Raw genomic sequence first — 22,192 nt, 5'->3', positions numbered from 1 at the left:
AAAGTACAACTTTTATAGTTCAGAAAGTGCAATTTCTGTTGTTCTGACTGAGATCACCTGCTAATGGTGAGTTATAGCAGCCCAACATGTTTTGTGATAATTTATAATTTGTGCAACAAAAAAACAAACAAAACCCCTTCAAGTTCCTGATTTAGTGTCAGAGAAATATCAGAAGGATAAGAAGTGTTTTCCAGAAACAAAGAACTCTACCTAAGTGCTGCCTGAGAGTCAAGCATAAATATTTTTCACACATTTCATGAACCATTAGTGTGAGTTATAGGGAGTAAGGGAGGGAAAGAGGAAGGGGCGCTTGGTGCAGAGTCATATATCTAATAAAGCGGTAGTGTTTGCTCAGATTATTGTTCCTCCCTCAGCGTAAATCACAGAAAAGAAACAAAGTTATGCACACATGCAAGCACATTCAGCACACACCATAAATAAAACTCAAACACAGGAAGAGAGAAAACAGGTGGAGATGCACACACGAGTCCTGGTTTTTAAAGCTTAACATAATCAGGCTCATATTAAAAACACAATATTATAAATTAAACTTCATCACCTTGCACTGTGAGGTAGAGCCGCTCTGCAGTTACGCCTCCTTCGTTTGCAGCGATGCACTCATACCAGCCGGCATGATCGAGGGTTACACCTGACACCTGTAGTGAAAGGTTGGTCAGGATGTTCACCCGTGGGTCCAGGCGAGCATCCAGGCCTCCTCGCAGCCAGGTGAGGTTGAAGGTGACGGTGCTAACAACGTGGCAGGTGAGGACAGCGTGGGACCCAGGGGAGACGGTGACGTTCCCTTCAACTGTGATCGCTGGAGGAGGCTCTGCAGACACACAGGAAATGTTACCGCTGTTTCTTTCTTTGTGCTAAACCAGAGCTAAGCAGGAAAAAAAAAAGAAAGAAAAACTAAGAAAGTGAAGATGAGCGGAGAAGAGTTTGGCTCTGATAAAGAAAGGATTCTGGGGGCTTCAGCGTAGCTCTGGGATTAGGATGATACAAATGTGGCAGCTGTGATTATATATTTAAACAGTGTGAGAATGTATTTATGTGTGAAAAAAATTATTGGTCCATTCATTTTGGTAATTTTACAAGAAACACAAGCATTAACTAAGAAGGATTATTTAATCTATTTTTAGAAAAGAGACAACAGAAAGGCAATAATTAGACTATGAAAATTAAAAACAAACTCTATCTGGACTCCTGCAATCCCTGCCCTGTTTATACTCTTTCTATTTTTTAACCCTCTACCTTCTTCCTTTTTACTTAGCATTCATCAAGTTGAAACTCCAGTGGATTACATACAAAAAGCAGAAATTTTGTTGGAAAGCAACCGCATTCAGACTTGTGTGGCATTGATTCTCACAAATCATTGCAGAAAAAGGTTCTGACTGGGAAATTAATGCTCCATTGATCATAATGGAGCATGTAAAATACAATTTAAGCCAGAGATGAGTATGAAAGTAGAAAAAAAATTTCCTCTGGTTTTGGCTTTAATCACAATTTTGACAACAAAGTGACACCAAAATTACAAAGCGTGCAATTTATTACTTCAGTAATGTTTCTGTGTGAGACAGACTGTAGCTGGGAGCTTATTTATACAGAAAAAAAATCTGTACTGTTTCAAACCTAAGAAAGGCTTTTACTTATTATACTACCTTGCACCATTTTTACTCACGACAGAATCACTGAGAGGCACAAACTGAAGTTGTGTAAAGTGAAATAAATATATAATCTTTTTGCAGTTTCTCTGCATGAGAGCTACAGCGAAATAAGTCAGATCTGATAAAGCTCATCCTGTTTTGTTAGTTACTTTGATTCTAACCATCTGTTCATTTTTGGATGTTTTAGCATGATGTAAATCTTTTGAGCATGACATAAGTTTATTCTCTCTGCGTATGTTTGTGTATTTATGTGACAACCCTCTAAATGTTATCTAAACATGATACAGAACATTAAATATAATAATGCTTTAATCTGCTCAGCGCTTTGCCAGAAAACCCAAAACAGTTGGATAATTCTTGTCAGCGTTAAGTAATATGTCTAACTTCAGCTCATTGAAGATAATAATGGAGAAAAGCTCACCATGGACAGTTAAATAAACATAAATTAAAGTCTTTCAGGAAACTGTCTCTGGAGTCTAATATCTTATAATAATGTGTTAATAAATCACTTTGTCTCTTATTAAGAGATTTCTTACACTAAAATCTTAAACCAGATGCAATAGAAGAGATTTTTTAAACTGTTCACCACACTTTCAGTTTGTATCACATATATGTTTTATATATATTGTATATATTTTAATAAAGAGTCTCGGGGCGTCTGCTCACCTGACACATCCAGAAAAGTGCGACCTCGTCCCGTTCCAGCGCTGCTAATGGCGATGCATTCGTAGTAGCCTTCGTCCTTCAGAGTTACCTGGTCGATTTCCCATGATGCACTATCAGACTCACTGGAATCAAAAGAGTCAAAAATGAGAATGCATTTATGGTGTATTTATAAATTCATTCGCATTCGGTCTGCTGTCTGCTAAAAACTTTTTCTTGGACCTGATAAAAATCCAGCTGAAAACAATCGTATTAAAAATGAGCAAGCGTATCATTTTTACCTGCTGTATAATATCAAACAAACAAACATGGCCTTTGTTTAGTTAATTATTCTAATGTTTCTGTAACAGATTTTTCTTTTTGAATGAGAGAAACCTAAACCTAAAGTTTTAGTAAAAATCAATTATAAAGAATGACATTTTGAACAATGTTTCAACTCTTTGGTAATCCCTAAACTGAGCCATCCACTCCTTCACAGTCATCCTCACCTGAAGAGTTGGTCCACCCCAAGTCGCCTTCCATCTCTGCTGAACCGCAGAGTAAAGGGTATCAAACTCTCTACCTGGCATCTGACAGCCCCTCTCTGGAGGTAGTAACCATTAGTAGTGCCTGGCATTATCACTTTAGGTGCAGCTAAAAGGAAGACAACGTAAAAAGAACAAAAGTTACTCAATCTTTCATAACAAATAGCAAATAATCAACCATCTTTATCACTCACTTGGTATAATACTGGAGAAAGAAACACTGGAGACTCTCTGGAATACGTAACCATCCTGATCATATCCTGTAACCCGCAGAAAGAAAGCCTCGTTGGGTGGGATGAACTCTGTGATGTTCCAGAGGTTGTACGGCCGACGCTCAGGGTAGTACCGGATGGGCAGAGTTTTGATAACCTCGCCTGTGATTGCGAGGAGCTCGAGCCTGTCGGGCCGAGCAGGAGGGGAAAGTCCAGTGGTGTTCAGAAGGATGTGAGTAGGAATACCTGGGAAATGGAGATTAGTAGTTCTTATTTACTTGCCCAAAAGAAAATAGGTGTGATGTTGTTTTTATACAGACAGGGAAAGGTGGATTTTACTCACCTTGAACTGGTCTGCTAGATGTCATTTTAAAATCTAGGGTGGGTTTTCTGGAAAACCCAGCTCGGAAGTCAATGGTGCTGAGGCCAGAGATTCGGATGGAGTGCCTTCCTTCACTAGACGTCTGCAGCAAAAGCAGCAAAACTATTGTTCATATATCTTTTTATTTATTACTTTTATGTCTAATAAAGTGATCAGGAATTCTGTCTTCTAGTTTTCCACTACACTGTCAGGTAATTGAACATGCTGTCAGACCTCCAAAAAGTTAAAGAATAACCTTTATTATTTTTTTATAGTTATATAAAAAGTATAAAATTTTTGTTCTGAAACATCTTTTCCAAAATCTCAGCTTGATACCACATGGTGATAAGTCTAGTGGGAAAAAAAGAGTAGTTAAGACATCAAAAGTAGCGGTGAGGGCTCTAATGACAGACAGAGTTTTAGGACTGTTGTGTTGCAGCCTTTTGTACATCCACATGTGCAGACAAGTCACCGTCATAAGTAAGTCCCTGTTTACTGTCAAATAACTCACACCTGAGCTTATAAAACATCCACAATTTAGAGATGACCCATTTGCTCTGATGCTCATACTTCACTTTAACACAACCACTATAATCAGAGAGGATAATGGGCTTCATCATGCGGAGGCCTTTTGAAGCTCTGCAGAGATAGAGACGGAGTAATTACTCTGAAGTATAGGTTCGTGAGAGATGAAAACTCCTGATCTTTTAAAACATCTTGATAGTTTTGCAGTGCAGAAAAAGGCATGCAGAACTGAACTGTCATTTACTGTAGAATTGCCTTAAATGAGAGAGAATGAGGGGATTCTCTGTATTTCACAACAGTTTAGTTTTGCCGAACGTAATCATAGCGTACAAGAGACTGCCGTGAAGTTAGAAAAAGAAAGGATTTATTATGTATCTATTTATTTAGAACTTGCTTCTATCCTTATCAACTTTTGTGTTGTTTAGCATGAGACTGGTTTTGTGTTATGTATTTTTATGTATTTTATGAATTTATGGTTTTGTTATTTTAGGTTTTTCTTAGTTTTGTTTGCTTGTTTTGCTTCATAGTAGGTATTTCTGTTGTATTTTCTTTATTTTTTCTTTATTTCTGTTTCCTGATTTGCTTCTGTCTTGTTTCAGCTCTGGCCCTAATTTGTTAATCATCCCATCTGTTTTATATGAACTCATTTGCTCCTCAGGGCTTTCAGGTATTTCTTACCAGGTCATAGTTGAAGCTCTGTGCTTCCTCTATAGCTGACCTGTTTGTTTGTTTGTTGGGCATGACCAGTTTTTCATTAATTTGTATTTATTATCATTGTGGTTTTTATACCTGGACTTTATCCTCAGATGTTTTCTGTCAGAAGAAAGCCCCCATGCAGGTATCAAAATACAGCTTTAACATTCTTGAGATGGGTCAAGACGCCAGTGACGACTAAATGAGGGGGAAAATATGCCACACTTTTCTTTTTTTTAATGTGCACCCCTGCAACTCACTCAAGGAATTTGAGACACTTTGGAGACTTTTGCCAACTAGTTGCAGCTCAGTGAGCTAGTGGCTTTAGAAAGGGAGTACTGAGATATTAATGCTTTTCATCCTTTTTTTCTTTCTTTTAGATGAGTCAAATTTCTGACACAAAACACAGATATGTAAAAGGAAGTGAAACTGTCCCAATACAGGGCTACAAAGAATACACAAGCCAGTGATGACCCATCAACAAACATCTCTGGTAAATCTGCTTGTCATTTTCCAACATCTGGTTTTGACAGAACAGACAGTTAAGAGTGATTTGTTTGGTATTTCACTGACAGCATGTTGCCAACTGTTTCAACGTAGCAGCTTGTGTTGAAAACAGTTGCCTTGAACCTTATTTATTTTTATCTAATGTGGTTGTCGTAAAAAAATACCTCTCAGAGCACAAATGTGTACTTTCGATCATGTTTTGGTTGCTGAAAGATGCTCATACAAGAGAGCGTGTTTGTTAAACTGATTACACAATACTGTACTTCAACATGCATTTATATCACCACAGCTATTAAACTCATAAACCCTCCTCAAAGTCAGAGCTCCCTCTGAGAATACCAGTTTTGATTTCTAGACAACATATTACTAAACTTTCTGCAGCAGAAACTTTCTGCAAATATCTTAGCTCTGGGAATTGTTAGAAGCACATCATTTTACACACATGTCCAGGTAGGCAATGACTTGTTTACCTTGATAGACCACATCCCTGGCTGTGGATCCTTGATGTTGACAACTTTGGCAGAGTTGGGAATGTGCAAAAGTTCAGTCAGGCCCTCATTCTTCCCCACAAACTTTCCTGGAGGCCAAGAAAAAGATACTGACCGTTATTTACCTTTTCTGCAGCTTTCATCAATAGAAATATGCACTGCTGCAAGATTCAAGATATGCTGTACAGATTAGTGAAGATAATGTAAGTTAAAAAACATGTGTAGGGTGTATGGAACACAGATGTTGGAATCTGACATATGATAGAGAGAAAAAAGGAATTGCTTTTTGATTTACTCAAACTGTTTTGTGTTCTGTACCGATTCCTCAGTGTTTGAAAATCAGCTTATTTGCTTCAGTTATAAGCGTTTGGTACAAAGTATCTGTATCATACTAGTAAAATGTTAAAACTCAGGACTAGTTTGCTATTTGAAAAAAAAAATCTGTGAAATTCTTTAAACATATTTGCAGTATCATCATCATACCCTGCGGGTCTTTTATCTCAATTTTAGGTGCTGGGCCGCTGAGAGCCACGGTAACTTCCTTAAGGCTGGGGTCAAAGGACATCTGCCAAGTGTTGCTGATTTGACTGAAATGATCTGTGGACAGCAGGTTGACCTTTGAGGACTGCACCGCCTCTTCTACCCATTTAAGAACCTGTAACAAAAGAAGAGATAAAAAGGTGCAGATAAGTTTAGAATTTACATTTCTGTTTGAAGCTCTAACTATAATTAAATGCATAATATTCTTGAAGTTCACACACTGATTTTGAAAGAAAAATAATCCCTTGAATAACATAATGGCTAAAACACATATGTGCTCCCCCAGCTGCATGTAAGATCATCCACTAAATGTGTGAAAGCTTTTTCATCTGGAAATTTCAAACATTCCCTGCATGCTCTGCCTCGTATTTCCTCCTCATCCTATCCGGAGTTCAAACACTTCTGTACAAGATCCACATGTGAAAAAACAAGCATAAACAGACTGTTTTCAAACAATGTGAAAGAGCCGACATTTGAAATTACTATGAATCCTAAAACCTGAAGAGAAAGAGATGAAGAGATCAATAACAGAAGTGCAGTGATGTAGTCATAGTCCACAAATCTCTTACCTCATTGACCTGTTTCTTGTCCAGATGGAAGACTTGTCCAGAGCTTGTAGAGGCAATCTCCTCATAAACCTTGTAACCAACGTGATTCCTGTCATCGCAGTCGCCCGTCAACACAAACACCACCTGAATACATGCAGAAACAGTCATGGAAATGGGCCCTCTTTGATCCTAAACCTAAAGAAATTACAGATTAGATAATGTGAGCTGCAGAAACCTGTGACTGTTTCTGCTGGATGAGCTGCAGGACTTCATGGGCCAGCTTGTAATCTTTGGAACGGGCGTCTGTGAAGACGTAAATAAAGGATCCTGGCAAGGAGATCTCCAAAGCAATTTTAATGGCACCAATGCTCATCTCTGGACAGTCACCACCTCCCTACAAGGGAAAAAGAATATCATAAAGAACATCACCCAGAAGTTTTTTGTGACTTTGCAAATAAGGTTATTGTAAATTGGTTGAAAACTAGTTCTATGAAAAAATGTTTTCATCAAAAATGCTTCTGTAATTCTGTAACTGTATCAATGCTATGATGCATTCACTGACTCTAGTACCACTGGGAGAAAAGAACCCCAACATCACAATAAAACCTCCATCAAACACAAGCACCATTTAAAGCGCTCTACTTTGGCTTCTTCAGATCAAAAAACATGTCAAAAACAATACCAGTGGTAGCAGGCTTCTCTTATTGAGTTGTTTTTGATTTATTGTATGAATGCTGATTCAGCACTCAAACAATTATTGTTTTTTTTCAGACATTTTTGTAATCTAACTACTTCTGCATAGTTTCTGCTATTTTTGCCATTCATAAATCCAATCATTCAGCTTATTCAGGAGATGGATACTACGACATTTGGTTTTTGCAGCTTTTATACTTGTATAAATGTTATATTTAACTTTATTTACAAATGTTTTTGCCATAAAAATACATTAAGATTTTTCTAATTCCTTCAAAAATGTAGCTCTTTTTGAAATGTGCTTGAGAATATTTGCTTTATTTTGGTCTTCTTTTAGTTTTTAGCTGGACTTTTGCTACATTACCTTTTAGCCAACCTTTTGATACTTTTAGATTTTAGCTACCCTGTTGCTACTTATAACTAGCTGCTATTTTAGCTCTTGGAGTTTTGTTACTCTTAGTCATTTGTTAGCCTTTTTCTTTCTGCTTTCGGTTAACCTTTTGATACCTTTAACTTCTCGCTTTGCTTTTTTTGGTTAGTGTTCTGCTTCTTTTAACTTAAACAACTCAGTTTCAGCTTCTTCAGCAAATTCATTCAGCTTTCTCTTGGTTTTAGTTTATTTTTCTTTTGAATGAAAAACCTAGAATAAGTTGCATTTGAGAGATTTACAAACCAGTAAAAATGCTTTACAATAACGAAAAGCAGCCCAAATATCACATCCTGTCTACTGATAGAAATAAATCCTACAGATCTATAACAGCTACTAAACTAGTGGTCTTAAAAATATTGCGCAAGAAAGTTGTAAAAATGTAATACTTTTCCAACCTCATGAGGAAGAACAACAAACAGAAAAAGGTGTGAGAACATAAATATTAAATCTTTGTCTTGTTTGTGCGTTCAGAGACAAATATGCTGTGCCTCTAATAAACACACGTCCATCTGTCTGATTTCAGCAGCTCACCAGGACCCATTGTCCCCAGGAACAACATCTGGAATGGAGTGACCCATGATTCTAGTTTGGGGGCTGAAGTGGAAGTGAATAGACAGGAATCCTCCATCTATCCTAGCTTCCCTCTGGCAACTGGCTCTCCCCCATTTTCTTTGTGTTCCCAGTGTGAAACCTTTTAACACCACATGTGCACAGTTATTCTTCAAAACACCAAGCACTCGAGAACAAAACTCTGACCGAAGATTTACAATTTTAATAAAAACGGTAAAATCTAAAAGCTATTTTTTTTCCATGTTCTTTGGCCAAAATCTCATCAGGAGATGTGCAGGTGAGGAGGTGAAGGGAGGAAAAACAGACTGAAGCTGCAAGTGAGAGCAAAATGAATTATTTCTATGCTGCACACAATAACCTCATGATAAGTATGCAGGTCACATGCCAAAGTCTTTCCTCAAAGAATCTTTGAATTGTCTCTGACTGTCCTACTGTCAAGTAAATGGATTTGTTCTTTGTTCAAATCAAACACAATAATTTCCAGGGCTTTTTAAGCCTCTCGTGGCCTTCAGGTCAAACTGACCCAAAGTTACAAAGACGTCTCTACCTCTCTTTGTCTCTCTTTTGATGGCTGCAGGACAGTTAAACTTAGCAAAAAAGTGGTCCTGTTTAACTAAATAAGTTGTTTGTGCATTTGTTTGTCGAGCTGCATGAATAAGGTCTGTCACTTTCTGATTAATTTCTGTTAGACTTCCTAAAAGACTTTATATCATCCAGTCACTGATGTCATTTTCTAACAGCTCACAGATTGTCCAGCCCAGATGTCTGGTATGAATGACCACAGCCTGCTGCTGCTTTTATCAGGACCAGATGACCTGAGCGTCCTGACTACAGCCGATGCTCTGAACCCACCTGAACGTACAAGTCTCTCAGCTCCTGCTGGAACTTCTTTGGGTCTGTTGTGATTGTTACAGGTCCAATCTCTGCAAGGAAACAGCACAAGAGGAGTGTGATCAAAAGTCTGCATTAGCTGCGTAACTGAAAGCATTTTAGAAATCCCTACTTTCTGCCCCTGAGCAAAATATTAGTTTTGGCAAATGCCAACAGGATGTCCAGATTAAAACGTCAAAGTATGAAATGCAGTGAGGAAAAACTTTACAGGAAAAAAGATATATTTGACTAACAGGAAAAAAAGGAAGAAGTATTTGTGCAGAAGATAAATACTAATAAAATGAATGATAGAAGGAGATCAAAACAAGGGATGTAAAAAAATAAAACAGATTAGACATTGATTTATACTTTAGTTAAAATAATAACAATATCATCTACAAACGGTGGATAATAATTACCTTAATTACCTAGAAGTATATACTTTTTACATAAAATAAACCACAAGTTATGTGTACAACTCTTCAGATAATTGTAAAAAATAAAGGTTTCAAATGTCTTGTCTGACCAGCCAATTAAATCTCAAACATAAAAGACATAAAAAACTATGAAATATTAACATTTAAGAAGTTGGACCTGATGTTTACAATTTTATCCCCAAATTAGTTCAAGCAATTGTTTTCAATTTTTATTTTTTTAATACTAATCTCTGCAGTGAAAAATCCTTCCTGCCATTTCTTGTGTAATTTGCTGCATTAGAAAGACAGTTTTTTTGGTTTACACATGTTTGACAGTGTCTTTATAGGTCCTGTGGGGACACTGAGCCCACTGCATGTCCAGTAGCCAATGGGCAAGAGGTGAAGTACACCCTGGACAGGTTATTAATATATTACAGAGTCAAACATGAAAGTCACACACACTCACACACCCAGGGTTAGTTTATCCCTAATCAAACAGCAAACAAGCAAGGTGAGAAGAAATAAAAAACATGTAGAAGATCCAAATATGCAAAGGAAGAACGTGCAACGGGCCCAGATAAGTTCTGAACCACACACAATAATCGTAAACTCCATCTAACCATGCAGTCCAATAACAATGCTTGTGTTCTGTTTCCCCGCTGACTCTATTTGTTAATGAGCTGCTAAAACTGCACTCAAGCCCAATCTTCAGACTTCAGCTCCTGCAGCTGTGCGGTGGGATAGGATTTAAAAAAGAAGAACACACACAGTGCAGCTCTGCACATGCAAGCAAACTGAAAGAGTGGAAAACAAGAGTTCCCTTGTTGAAGAAAGGGCAAATTACAAGAATCCCTGACTCCTGAGAAAGGTTATAGTTTTAAAACAATCCTCAGATCGGCCTGAAGGCCAAAGGATACATAAGAAAAAATTATTTTATGTCAAAGTTCAAACTCTATGGTTAATTTATTCTTACACAACATGAAGTATTAGAATTATTATACTGTCTATTAAAAGCTTCCTTTATATTATAAGTGCTTCTCTCTTCTTTTTTTTTAAATTACCTTGCATAAAGAACCAAATCATCTTTTTCCAAATGACCCAGATTCTGGTATAACTGCAACTCATCAAGTCGGAGTTAAAGAACATTGGTGAAGATCAGAGAGACTTTCAAAAACTAACATGGAAATGAATCCCGATGCTCTGGACGGAACAGGTTTGGAGCCAAACTTTTCAGAGACGGAAAAGTTGACATGTCTTTCCTTCAGGGAGAACTTCCCATGGCTGCAGTAATGATTCTTTAGGACCACAGCCGCTCTCTCTTCTTCACCAGCAGTGTGGAAAACCACAGCTAATACTCCTGACCTCTAAACAGCACGAGATGTAATAAATCTCTTCAAAACCTACAAGTGTAATAATCTCTGACTCTGACATATTAAAATAACTGCTGTTTGTCATTACATTTGTCATTGCACTTTTTGGTTTATTTAACCTTGTACATCCTAACCATTATTTATCTTCATGTCCAAAAAGACTAAAACATCACACCAAACTGCAACAAATTTTCACACCTTAGTCACGCACATTTATTTAAAAGTGAGGATTTGAGCAGGATTCATTCAGGATTTATAGAGATGATCTCATGGATAAAAAATCACCAGGTTTTATTTTAAAAGAGCGGTGTCTTTGTGTGGCAAAAACAAAAACTGAAGACTGAAAACCACAAACTAAACACAATCAGGATCTGTATTGCATATTAATCTTGAGGTGGAGCAAGTTGTTAACATGAGAGAAGTAAAACCAAACAATCAAACGTAACAAAGGCATTCTGTAGCATTCATCTGTAAAGTTTGCTCCTGAATGCAGACTTAAACACTAACAGAACATCTAACGAGTCGGGCAAACATCCAAACTCAGTTTCACCTCCTCTGACATTCTGGATTGAAGTAATTTGGTGAGAATCATTTGCAGTGAGCACAACATCAGCAGTCAGGAATTTCAAGGCCAAATCATGGGAAATTCACATCACTTCTGACTTATTGAGTTCAAGAATTTTTACAATAAAAAAAAGAGTTTCACAAGCTACTGCTTCACATCCAATACGCAGAAGCATTGTCTTTACCTATAATTTGTTACAGACACTTCTTCAAAGTTATGACCATGATGCAATCTGAGCATTCGGAAAAGTTTTACGCTCCTTGAGGGCGGGTTCAAAAGGCTGTGGCTGGAATTCAATTTACAGCCACAATTTTTTTTTTTCAGGTTTGAAGGTAAATGCATAAAAAAGCCAATAAAGACAGCCCTAAAAAAGTCAAGCTGAGCCAACAAAATATACCGTAGCTTAAAGGCAAACAGCTCACAGCTTCATATATTTATGCCAACATGTGGACTGCGAACTTAACACTCTTTTTGTAGAACTTTATTTATTCAAACAGGCTTTCTTTTTGGAGACTGCTCTAAAACGGCTTTTACTAAATTAAATGCCTACACAGAATTCAGAGTATTCATTACAGCTGGGTCCTGGAAGTTGTGTGATGATGCTGAAACTAAACATCTTATGTTTCTGAATGTGTTCAATGTGTTGCTGTAAAAGGATTTGGATTTTTAACACTTTTCTACAATAGGTTTAACAGTTAAACAATAAATGGGTAAGGCAGAAATATTACGCCTGGATGGGCTGACGTGTCTCAAAATACAACGTTAGAGGCTGACGTGGTTATGAGTTACACATCCTACTATTTATAATTTACAGTCACCGTGATGTCATGTGGTTGCTGACCTACACAAAAAACAACCATGTTGCATGCACTGTATCACTAAGTGTTCCAGACGCATGGATAAAAATACCCTTTAAATGTTACTGTCAAGACTGGATTTATTCATTACTGGTTGGGAGAGTCTAAAATGTATACACTCTGTTTAAAAAACACAAAAATATAAACAGTCATAAAGCTTTGCATTATTTTTAGCCAATATTATGCAAGTATTAGTCATTAAATAAAAAAAAAGCTAAATAAAAGGCTTTATCCTACAGATTCGATGCAGCAGGTCCAGCTTTTACCAGCAGCAGAGGCTGTGAAGAGTTTTCTGTCGGTCTGCTCAGAATGAGGGCAGCTGTCATCTTGACAGACAGCTATGGGGTATAATTCACCTAATCAACACCGCTGAGAAAACACATGTGAAACAGCACACGGTCCAATTACAGCGTGTCACTGAGGAAAGAGTCCAACAATAAACATGTTTCCAGACACATGAGGTGTTGTTGGGGATGCAAATGCATGTATAAACACAAGCACTTTAAAATCTGGAGAATTAAAAAACAACACAATTTAAATGTAATTATTTATTGTGAACATTTTGTTTAAATATGTCTTTTTTTCTCATTCTTCTTTAAAACACTTAACTGAATCCCTAATTACATTTGCTCAAAATGGAGAGTTTCACCAAGACCTCTTTCATGACATCAGCCTGAAACATTTTTCCAAACAGGAAATTGCAACCGTGTGAAAGACGATTCCCAGCTTTAAACGAAGTGCATTTGTGACATTCTGAAAGGCATAGTGTTAAAGAAAGGACATGGTCAGTCTGATGGGATAATAATCTCTATTTATTGGAAATTAGATCTGATTATGTCTGGTGTTTATGTTGACAACCACGTTCTTGTTGCTCACTCACAAATCTGTTCTGTCAGGAAATTTAGCCTCAAAAGTCAAAGCACTATATTTTATATGATTATAGTTACAGATGGAACATAGATAGTTTTTGTTTTTTCTCATCTGTACCATATATTTTGCTCTTTTATTTATTAATGGTTCCATTGATAAAGATTTATTTTTGATTTATCCTGTTGTGCATCCTTGAGGCATCATATTTTACCCAAACATTTATATTATATATTTACGTTCAGTTTAAAATCACCAGTAAACATGCATGTTCGTTAAGGCACAAAAAGACCATGAAAATGCCACACATAAAGGCCAGAAGTGAGATTCAGACTGGGAACCATCTTTCTACAACGTTAATCATTATAGTATTGTTGTTCTTCCTCCTTCATGCATTCTAACTTTATTTATTTATTTTCTTAGGAAATTGCTTAAAGAATAACTAACCAAATGGAGCATTTAATTAGAATTCCCAGAAAAAAAACACCCATGAAATTGGTATAACACATTCCTTTTTATGCATTCGTAACCACTAGTATTATATATAACGTCTAGTATCATAGGTATAATTTATTTCTATTCGTAAAGCACTGTAATAACTAAACACAATATAAATTACAATTTTCTGAAATAAATTGCATCCTGTGAAATGCAGACACCTGCTTCTGCTTTCTGCCTCATCCCTCTGTGTTTTCATTGAACTGTTTGTGTCTGTTTTTATGGGTTTTTTTGGGGGTTTTTTAAACAATGCCTCACATTATCTTTTTCTTTTCCCAACTCCTCCGACTTGCCGTAGGTCTTCAAATTTGCGTGTTCTTACCCTGCCTGACTTCCCTAACGACAGAGGTTTGGCCCAAAGCAACAGAGCTGTCAGGAGGCCTTACTGCGAACTTGTGATGGAAACTTCTCACCACAAAGAGAAAGACCACCAAGTGGTTTAAACTCTGCTGGTTGCAGCTGTTCCCCACTTGTTTCTTCACAAGGTTGCATAACGCTGTGGAGCCCACAATAAACACAAAACCAAACGATATCTATTAGTGGCACTCATGACTTCAAATGATCACGAGCAGCCCTGCACACACGAGTGAAGCAAGATGCAATTAATTCACACACCACACATGGACATGTAATCCCTTACAGCTGCACAGCACGATGGAGAACATGTTTCAAAGACAGATGACAGATCTGGGCCCTCAAATAGTCACCAGAGTGACAGGATAAGTGATGCTAGAGGTGAAACGAAGGATAATACAACCTGAGATGAAGGTTTATTAAAATCTGTGCATGTAAATATACAGAAACGTTGGGTTAATGTGGGTTAGCTGTGCGGCCATTCAGGCAACAAACAAGCCTTTCAGTAAATAGTAATTTATGTTATGCCTGTTTAGGATTTTAAATGCATATGAATATATATAGATTTATGAATTATGTTTGTGCCTTCTTTTATATGAGAAAGATTGTCAAATAAACCAACACAATTAGTCATTTGAATCAGTTTTTTAAACCACATCTAATCAGGTAACTGTGTATTTTACATGTTCTGTTGTGAAATAGTCACAAACAGATTAGTATTATCTAAAAGTCATACATGCATGTATAATTTAACTTACTACTGCATATCTGTAAATATTCTGATGCTGTATAAAAACTTTCAGTGTTTTCCTGTTTATTTTGTTTGCATTTAGTGGGTTCCCTTTCATTATTGTTGCTGACAAATATCTGCACACAAGTTGGTTCTAATTTGAACCACAAGGTTAAATTTAAATAAAAGTGACGTGAATCACGGACTTTCTCCAAAGAAAACATCAAAGAAAAAGCTGAATGAGATCCATTTCAGTCTGTAATTAAGTGAAAGCCTACACTCTGTCTTAAAAGATGAAAACAAGCAAATATTGATGTGAGGAGTAGAAAAATGTAAATAAATAACTCGATGCATAAGAGAGTAGCATTTGGCAAAAATATACAAGTTAGTAGTTTGTACGTACATTGTATACAAACCTTTTCAACAAAGGTTTTGTTACAAGAAGATTTTATAAGTTTGAAGGCAGCTGGATTCTCAACAAATTCATGAGATCACAGGGAAAAATAAATACATTCTTGGTAGGCTTCAAATAAAACGTGTGGTTACGGCTCTGTTGAATGGAACTCAACACCAACTTTCAGAAACACATTACTCACAAAACTGCCTACTCGACGTAAAATGCAACATGGCCACTTCTAACAAAGACATAAGGTTGGTAACAAAGAGGATGTTAGAACGCCGAAGGTGGATACATGACGTCCCTCAGCAGATGTTTTATAGAGGCTGGGGGCAGAGAGCACTGACAGCCTGACCTTTAACCCTGCAGCTTGTATTTGTGAGTCCCTGAACAGTTGTCGGGTTCAGACACACTTTGTGATTCGGACTAGTTAAAACCCTTTAAATCTCCTACATCAGTAGTTTTGGATGAATTGTTTCAACTGCATTCGATCCCTTGCGTCGATTTTTAATCATTCTTTTGGCTCAGGCATATAAACGAGGCACCAGTAAAGCTTCCTTTCAAATAACAACTCAAAAGTTTCTCTGAGGGGAAATGGGTAAAAAGTAAAAATGTACCATAAAGACCATCGAAATATGAAATGACACAGAAATGACCAAATACAAAAAAGAAGCAACAGAACCTTTAACATGAACCAAATCTATTTCAAAATGATTTATTTGGCTTTTGAATGAAACTAGTTAGTTTGTTTATTTCAGTAAATAATGTGGCTGCTTTCAGTTAGGAGACATTGCTTACACTGTAAAAAAAGACATAACCAAATGTAAACTTGTGCTCCTGCTGTTGTAGCATCGTTAACATTTTACAAGGATATAATGTCTCGCCTGGTCTTTTTCAGGAAAATAAACCCCATAAAACAGGCCGAAACGAACAAAACCAACAACAATGTTTTATTTTAACTACTCTGAGGTAAGATAACAAGCTGTAAAAGTAAAACTGATACATTATCACCCTATAAAACTCTGTTCATGAATAATGTCTTCTTATAGCTTACATGAATAGAAAACTGAAGATGGATAAAAGATTGCTGCTGAATGAAAACATGACGGTCCAAGTCAAAAAATTCTTTTAAGAAATTATTAAAAGTATCTTTATAAAATTCTTTTACACTGTAAAAATAAAATGCATACATTAATGGTTTTGAGTGTTTCTAACCGAGAGATCAACGAGCCATGGGGATGCGTTTTGAGTGGTCAGTTTTTTAAATCATGGGCTTTTTTTATGTGCACAGTTTGCAAACATGTACACTAGGTCATGCATATTATTTCACTGCTCACCTCGTCCCACATCGTACCTAACTTACTTTATGATTTAATCTACCGGAGTACATAAAGATAGGTAAATTTGGACCAGCTTTTCTTTTAATGATCATCATTGGTCTGGTTTTTAGACCTTAGCTTTGAATGTTTTCTGTAGAAATACAACTCTAGCCATCTAAAACTTATGGAAACTAAACTGAGACGAGGTCAAGACTCCTGCAACAACTCTATTAACAACTAACTATTCTGAGAGAAAATTTGTTGCACAATTGTTTTTAACATGTTCAAAATTCAAGCGACTGCTGGGGATAGGCACCAGCTCCCCGCGGAGAAGCGGGTAAAGAAAATGAATGGATGGATGGAAAATTCAAGCGACAAGGCTGCAAGCCTCTGCCACTCATGCTCAGGAAATTAAAACTCCTTGCAAACATTTGGAAACATTTTGGAGAGTTCTTTGGGAATGCTGTTCATGAGCAGTCGCAGCTCAGTGAGATATGAGGTTTTTTTAAGGCTGGAATAAAAAAGTCACCTTCTTTTATTATTTAACTTTCAGGACAAACATACTTTGTAATAGGTGAGATTATGGGTAGAACAACTTTAAAAGTGTTGTACCATTTCTGCAAAGAGTTTCAATCCAGCTGTTTTACACATTTATTGTTCTCATGAAGAGAGCTCATGTCCTGGAAACAGAATAACACAAAAATCCAGTCCTTTAATATTATTTGAAAGATGCAGATCACTTGCAATAAATCATTTTAGAAACCAGCCACGCTCCTTAAACCTGCACATTTCGACTGGAGTGTACCAGACCAGCTTACTCAGTGAAAACAGCTTTGGAAGTCACAGCCAGTGTGAGGTCATGCCATACCAAATCATTCAAAGGTTTACCGCTGGATTCATGCCTGTATGGATGTAAACCTAATGTGTTCCATGTGAGCCCCCCCCACCCCCGGTCCCTAAACGCATGATGTAAAGCAATAAAATTAAACATTCAGGAAAAATGTTTCCTCTGTAAAAATGTCCAGACATCAATCTGAAAATGCTGGCTTTGAGGGAAGCCCTCGTTTAACAGCAACATGAGTGCTGCGGGTGCTGCTTATTATTGTGATTGTTAAAGAAAAAAATGCTGACAAGCAAACACTAATACAGAACACGTACTGTATGTGTGCAGCTGGTATTACTGGAACAAGCAGCTGGAAATGATCCACTTGGATTCCACAGTTTGAAAAGGAGCTTTCTAAAACATGCCTTTTGTCCTGCATTAATATTTATTCACAGCTATATGTGAAAAATTGTATTATTTACTGCAGCCACACATTATTACTGTAGCAGACACATGAACAACATATAAAAGCTGCTGCCCACCAACATGAGGCAGCGCTGATCAGGATCACCTGACTCCAACTTGGAGCTGGACTCAGAGCGCTGTACACTGATGACACATGGCAAAAGTTAAAGACGTTTAGCAATTATTTCTGTCTTTGAATAGAAAAAATACATTTTAGTTGTACAGCAAAGCATCTCTGTTTACACACATGTAATCATTCTATCAAATTCATCTTTTTTAATAGATTTTTTAATGTCTATTTTCACCAAAATCCCATCAGATATTTATAAATCTTTGTGCCATTTACATCTATCTCCTTTAGTTTGTATGTTTTTTGGAAAATTGCTATCTTCATGTTACTTTATTGATGGTTTCTAAACACTTCTCCAGTTCAAAGTTTGGCTTGTTTTGATTAAAATGCATCTGTAATGTATTGTCTGCTTTTTTCTGCTGCTGACAGTAAGAGATGATTGTAATTTTATAGTGGCTGGATAGCCTGTTTAGAAGTTAATGGTGCTGGAAATAAGAATTAGTCCAACTTTCTATTGTTACAGAAGCAAAACAATGACTCTAGAGTCACCCTGCTTTTTAATTTTTTTTTTTTTCAAACAGGTCTCAATCCAAGGTTTGGGTTACAAATGTCCAAAGGACAGAGAGAAAATCAAGCGCCAAGAGCCCAGACAGTGACTCAAAAAAAAAGTCCTGCAGGTCCTGAACTGGACCAGTGAAATCTCACGACCTCAGAATGAGGCTCAGAGTTCAACAAGAAAACTTGTAGAGAGCCTGAAGGGAAACAAAGAGGCCCGTTTCATTTTAAACATGCTCCTTTACCGGATCATGTATTCTAAATAAATCCATGTTGCATATAAAACATTAACCTAAAATATAAAAACATTCATTAACCATTATTAGCCTTTTAATTGCATAAACCTTGGAATCTCTAAAACTGCTTAACTTCAGCTTGAAAACAATAAAAAGAAAGCACGGTGGTGTATATCTTTTTTATTTTTCAGGCAAAGCTTTCACTATTCCAGAGAAGGTCTGCAAACATAAAACTACGTATAAAAACTCATAGCATTTCTTTGTGTTCCTATCTCCTTTTGTAAATCTCTAAAATCTCCACCTCTCTCCTTTGGCATTCCTGCCTAATAGCATCATTATTGACTCTGTCCAGCTAAATGCAGGCTCCTTGTAATCTCACACGGGCGGGGTGGTTAAGACAAAAAAAAAGTGCTCTGGATAGAAGGAAACAAAGGAGAAAAAGGAACTTGGAGGAACAACCCAACAAAGGAAGCTTTGAGATGAGAGTCTTTGATCTCGCAGAGAAGGTAGAAACTATTCCACCATTCCCTCTCATCACTCCACAACCATCTCCTTCGAACTAATAACAAGAGACGGGAAGATGTGAGCGAGGCAGGCGATCAGCTGGGAGCACACAGCAGAAACAAACATGAAGTCCAAATAAGACAAGTCCAAGCAAGATGTTGGTGATTGAATTTTAAAATGTCTTAACATCATAATGTGTGTAATAATTTTAGACTGTTGCTCTTCTTTGTTCATGACTTTATACAGTAGAAGTGTATTACCATGTTGGTTTGAGCTTTTAAGGAACACAAAGCACTTCTAAAATATTTCAGATGAGTGAAAACAGCAGAGGAGTGCTTTTGAGCCAGATCTCTTTTATACGTTGATTACACCCTTTGGAGATCTCTTCTATCAGCCAGCTGTTAGCCTTCATACCTTCAAACACAAAGCCAAGGCCTCATACTACAGCTGTAAAGGATGACATTTCAGTGGTAACTTTCCCTTTTAAATGTGAAGTTCTTTGATTGATGCCGGATGACTGGAAATGACTGAAATATTGTGAAATGAAAATGAAACAAGCGAGAACAAAAGATGGCTTCAGGACAGGAGAGAGAGAGTTTTACCAGACAGAGCACGCTCTATTCCAAGAGAATAGCAATTCAAATTTCTAGCTGAAAAGTGGGTTTATCTCTCAGTTTCTCTGCCTTTTATCCCTGTTTTGAACTAGTTAGTGATGTCTATGATTTAATCTACCGGGGTACACTTCTGAAATGAAGATGGGCAGACTTGGAGCAGTATTTTAATAAATCTTATTTATCATCGGCGTGGTTTTTACACCTGGCCATGTTTTCTGTCAGAGGAGAGCTCCTGTGCAGTTGTCAAACTACAGGTCTTGCACTCTTGAGACAAATTGGAGACACCCACATTATTAAAAACTGGTCCAAATGTGCCTGTCTTCACTTCAAAAGTGTACTCCGGCAGATTAAACCATAAAAGTGAGGGAGGCTGCCAAGGCGGGTACAAAGTGGGTACAATACTGAGTCAAGTTTGCTTCTCCAACAGCAGCAGCTCGGGGAACTGAAGGGTTTTGATCCTGTTGGACCCGTTTTTGTTGACTTGTCTGAACTGTTTGTGAGAATTTTCTCATCACATGAATGCCCTCATCAAAAATAACCACAGTATGAACTAAAACTGCTGCATTCTGACTGAAGTTCAGCTTAGATTCGTCACTAAAGAGCTCACATACAGTACTTTCGAAAGCCCTGTTCCTCAGTAAAATAACTTGTGAAGGATCCTCTTTCTTTCCTTCTTTCTCTCCCTGCAGGATGGAGGAAAGGGGGTGGAGGGGGCTTCCTGATTATCTTCCCACACAGGCCTGACCCCAATATCCAGGCGTCCTCCTGACACTTTTACTTCACACACACAAACTAACAGAAGCACAGACCTAAAAACACACACACTCTGGTGTTTACTGGGTCAGATTGCAGTGTAAATAAAGAAGTAACTTCTGAGTTATAAAGGAGCCAAATCAAACAGGAGGGACGGCGTTATCTCGCTGAGTTTGAGGAAGAAACTCTTTCACAGTAAAACACGTCTTTAATGAAAAAGTCCCAATGAAAACAAAAAACAAAACCTGTTCTCTCTGAGGATCTGGGGTGTTGTTGGAAGAGGACAGAAAGTGAAACAGAGAGGGCAGGATCAAAACAACATTTGGAAAAATGTTCAGCTACCCCTGCTAACGCTAACCATTCCTTTTTCTCCCTGGGGGGGTTTGGAGAATGCATTCTGACATCCTCGTAAACATCTTGAAAAGCAAACAAACCAAAGTCACTTGCTGATGAAGGACAAACGCAGAGATGAGAGGCTTTTGAAGAGAAGTTGACACTAAAACTCCAACTTGAGTTGTTGCATTTCACTTGAAAAACAGAATCTTATAATTATTTCCAAGACGGAGAAATGTTTCTGTGAGTCCTGGAATTAGCTGCAGGTTAAAAATCCTTCATTCTTCCACTGTGGTTGCCATGTTTGAAACGCAGTTCATCACAGCTCCTCAATCATCTGCTAATGTTCTAAGATTTATTCTCTGCCCAGAGACAAAGAAATTAAGGCCTCATTTTTTACACTTGTTTATACTGAACCCATTTCTTTCTTGAATATAATGTTTTCATAGGCACAAATCTTTCAGACTAAATGAGCGATTATGAAAATGTGCTTCACTGGAATTTGGGAACTGCTAAAAATCAGCAGAAAAAATATCTGGATGATAAATTGTTGACTTCCCTGCAGATTATCTGTGCATTAATTTATTATCTTCATCCTTCAAGTTTATTATTTATGGCCAATGCCTGAGGGAGAAAGATAATACTGTTTTTGCTCATATCAGTATCTGTGTGTGTTCATTTGTCTGTCCAGCATTAGCAAAATATCTCATAAACCAGTGGATGGATTTTAATGAAACGTTCACAAAGTAACCTTTGGATGAAAGCTGCATCTAAAGATGTGAAGGCAGAGAAGAAGTCCACGCTATACCATAAAACTTTTCTGGAACAAAACTACATAAGAATTAAAAAAGAAAACAAAAATAGCAACCAGGTGCAGAGGTCAAACTGTTGGAAAACAACATTTTAGAAACTTTAAATACTCTGCTGCAGGTTATTGCTGAATGATCTTAGCAGCCGAACATCTTCCACTTTATCTAAATCAACCCATGACATGAGATGGCATGCAGTCTCCATCTGTGTTTTTGAAATTAGTTTGTAAAACAAATGCAAATCATCACACATCACTAAAAACTCTCAATCTTTAGTCATCTGTTTAAGTCCAGCTGTGGTTTAAGAATCTCAGTGAGGACTCTGTTCTCATCAGATATTGGTTCTAGTTCTTAAACACGGATTAT

General features: G+C 37.2%; 1 protein-coding gene across 2 annotated transcripts in view; it reads right to left on the bottom strand.

Moving 5' to 3' along the window:
- The window catches only part of hmcn1 (hemicentin 1), a 67,150-nt gene that overhangs the window by 44,307 nt on the left and 651 nt on the right, over nucleotides 1-22,192 (bottom strand). For both annotated transcript variants that reach the window (XM_017420545.3, XM_017420546.3), the window contains exons 2-11: nucleotides 9,274-9,344; nucleotides 6,964-7,122; nucleotides 6,750-6,872; nucleotides 6,124-6,295; nucleotides 5,623-5,729; nucleotides 3,410-3,530; nucleotides 3,049-3,312; nucleotides 2,819-2,963; nucleotides 2,334-2,455; nucleotides 560-829 (exon numbers count right to left, since the gene is read on the bottom strand). In XM_017420545.3, coding sequence (XP_017276034.1) covers nucleotides 560-829; nucleotides 2,334-2,455; nucleotides 2,819-2,963; nucleotides 3,049-3,312; nucleotides 3,410-3,530; nucleotides 5,623-5,729; nucleotides 6,124-6,295; nucleotides 6,750-6,872; nucleotides 6,964-7,122; nucleotides 9,274-9,344 — 1,554 coding nt within the window. The remainder of the gene's footprint in view (nucleotides 1-559; nucleotides 830-2,333; nucleotides 2,456-2,818; nucleotides 2,964-3,048; nucleotides 3,313-3,409; nucleotides 3,531-5,622; nucleotides 5,730-6,123; nucleotides 6,296-6,749; nucleotides 6,873-6,963; nucleotides 7,123-9,273; nucleotides 9,345-22,192) is intronic.

Source organism: Kryptolebias marmoratus, linkage group LG24 (assembly GCF_001649575.2).
Source record: "Kryptolebias marmoratus isolate JLee-2015 linkage group LG24, ASM164957v2, whole genome shotgun sequence".
NCBI lineage: Eukaryota > Metazoa > Chordata > Actinopteri > Cyprinodontiformes > Rivulidae > Kryptolebias > Kryptolebias marmoratus.
This window is presented reverse-complemented; position numbering and strand designations above follow the sequence as displayed.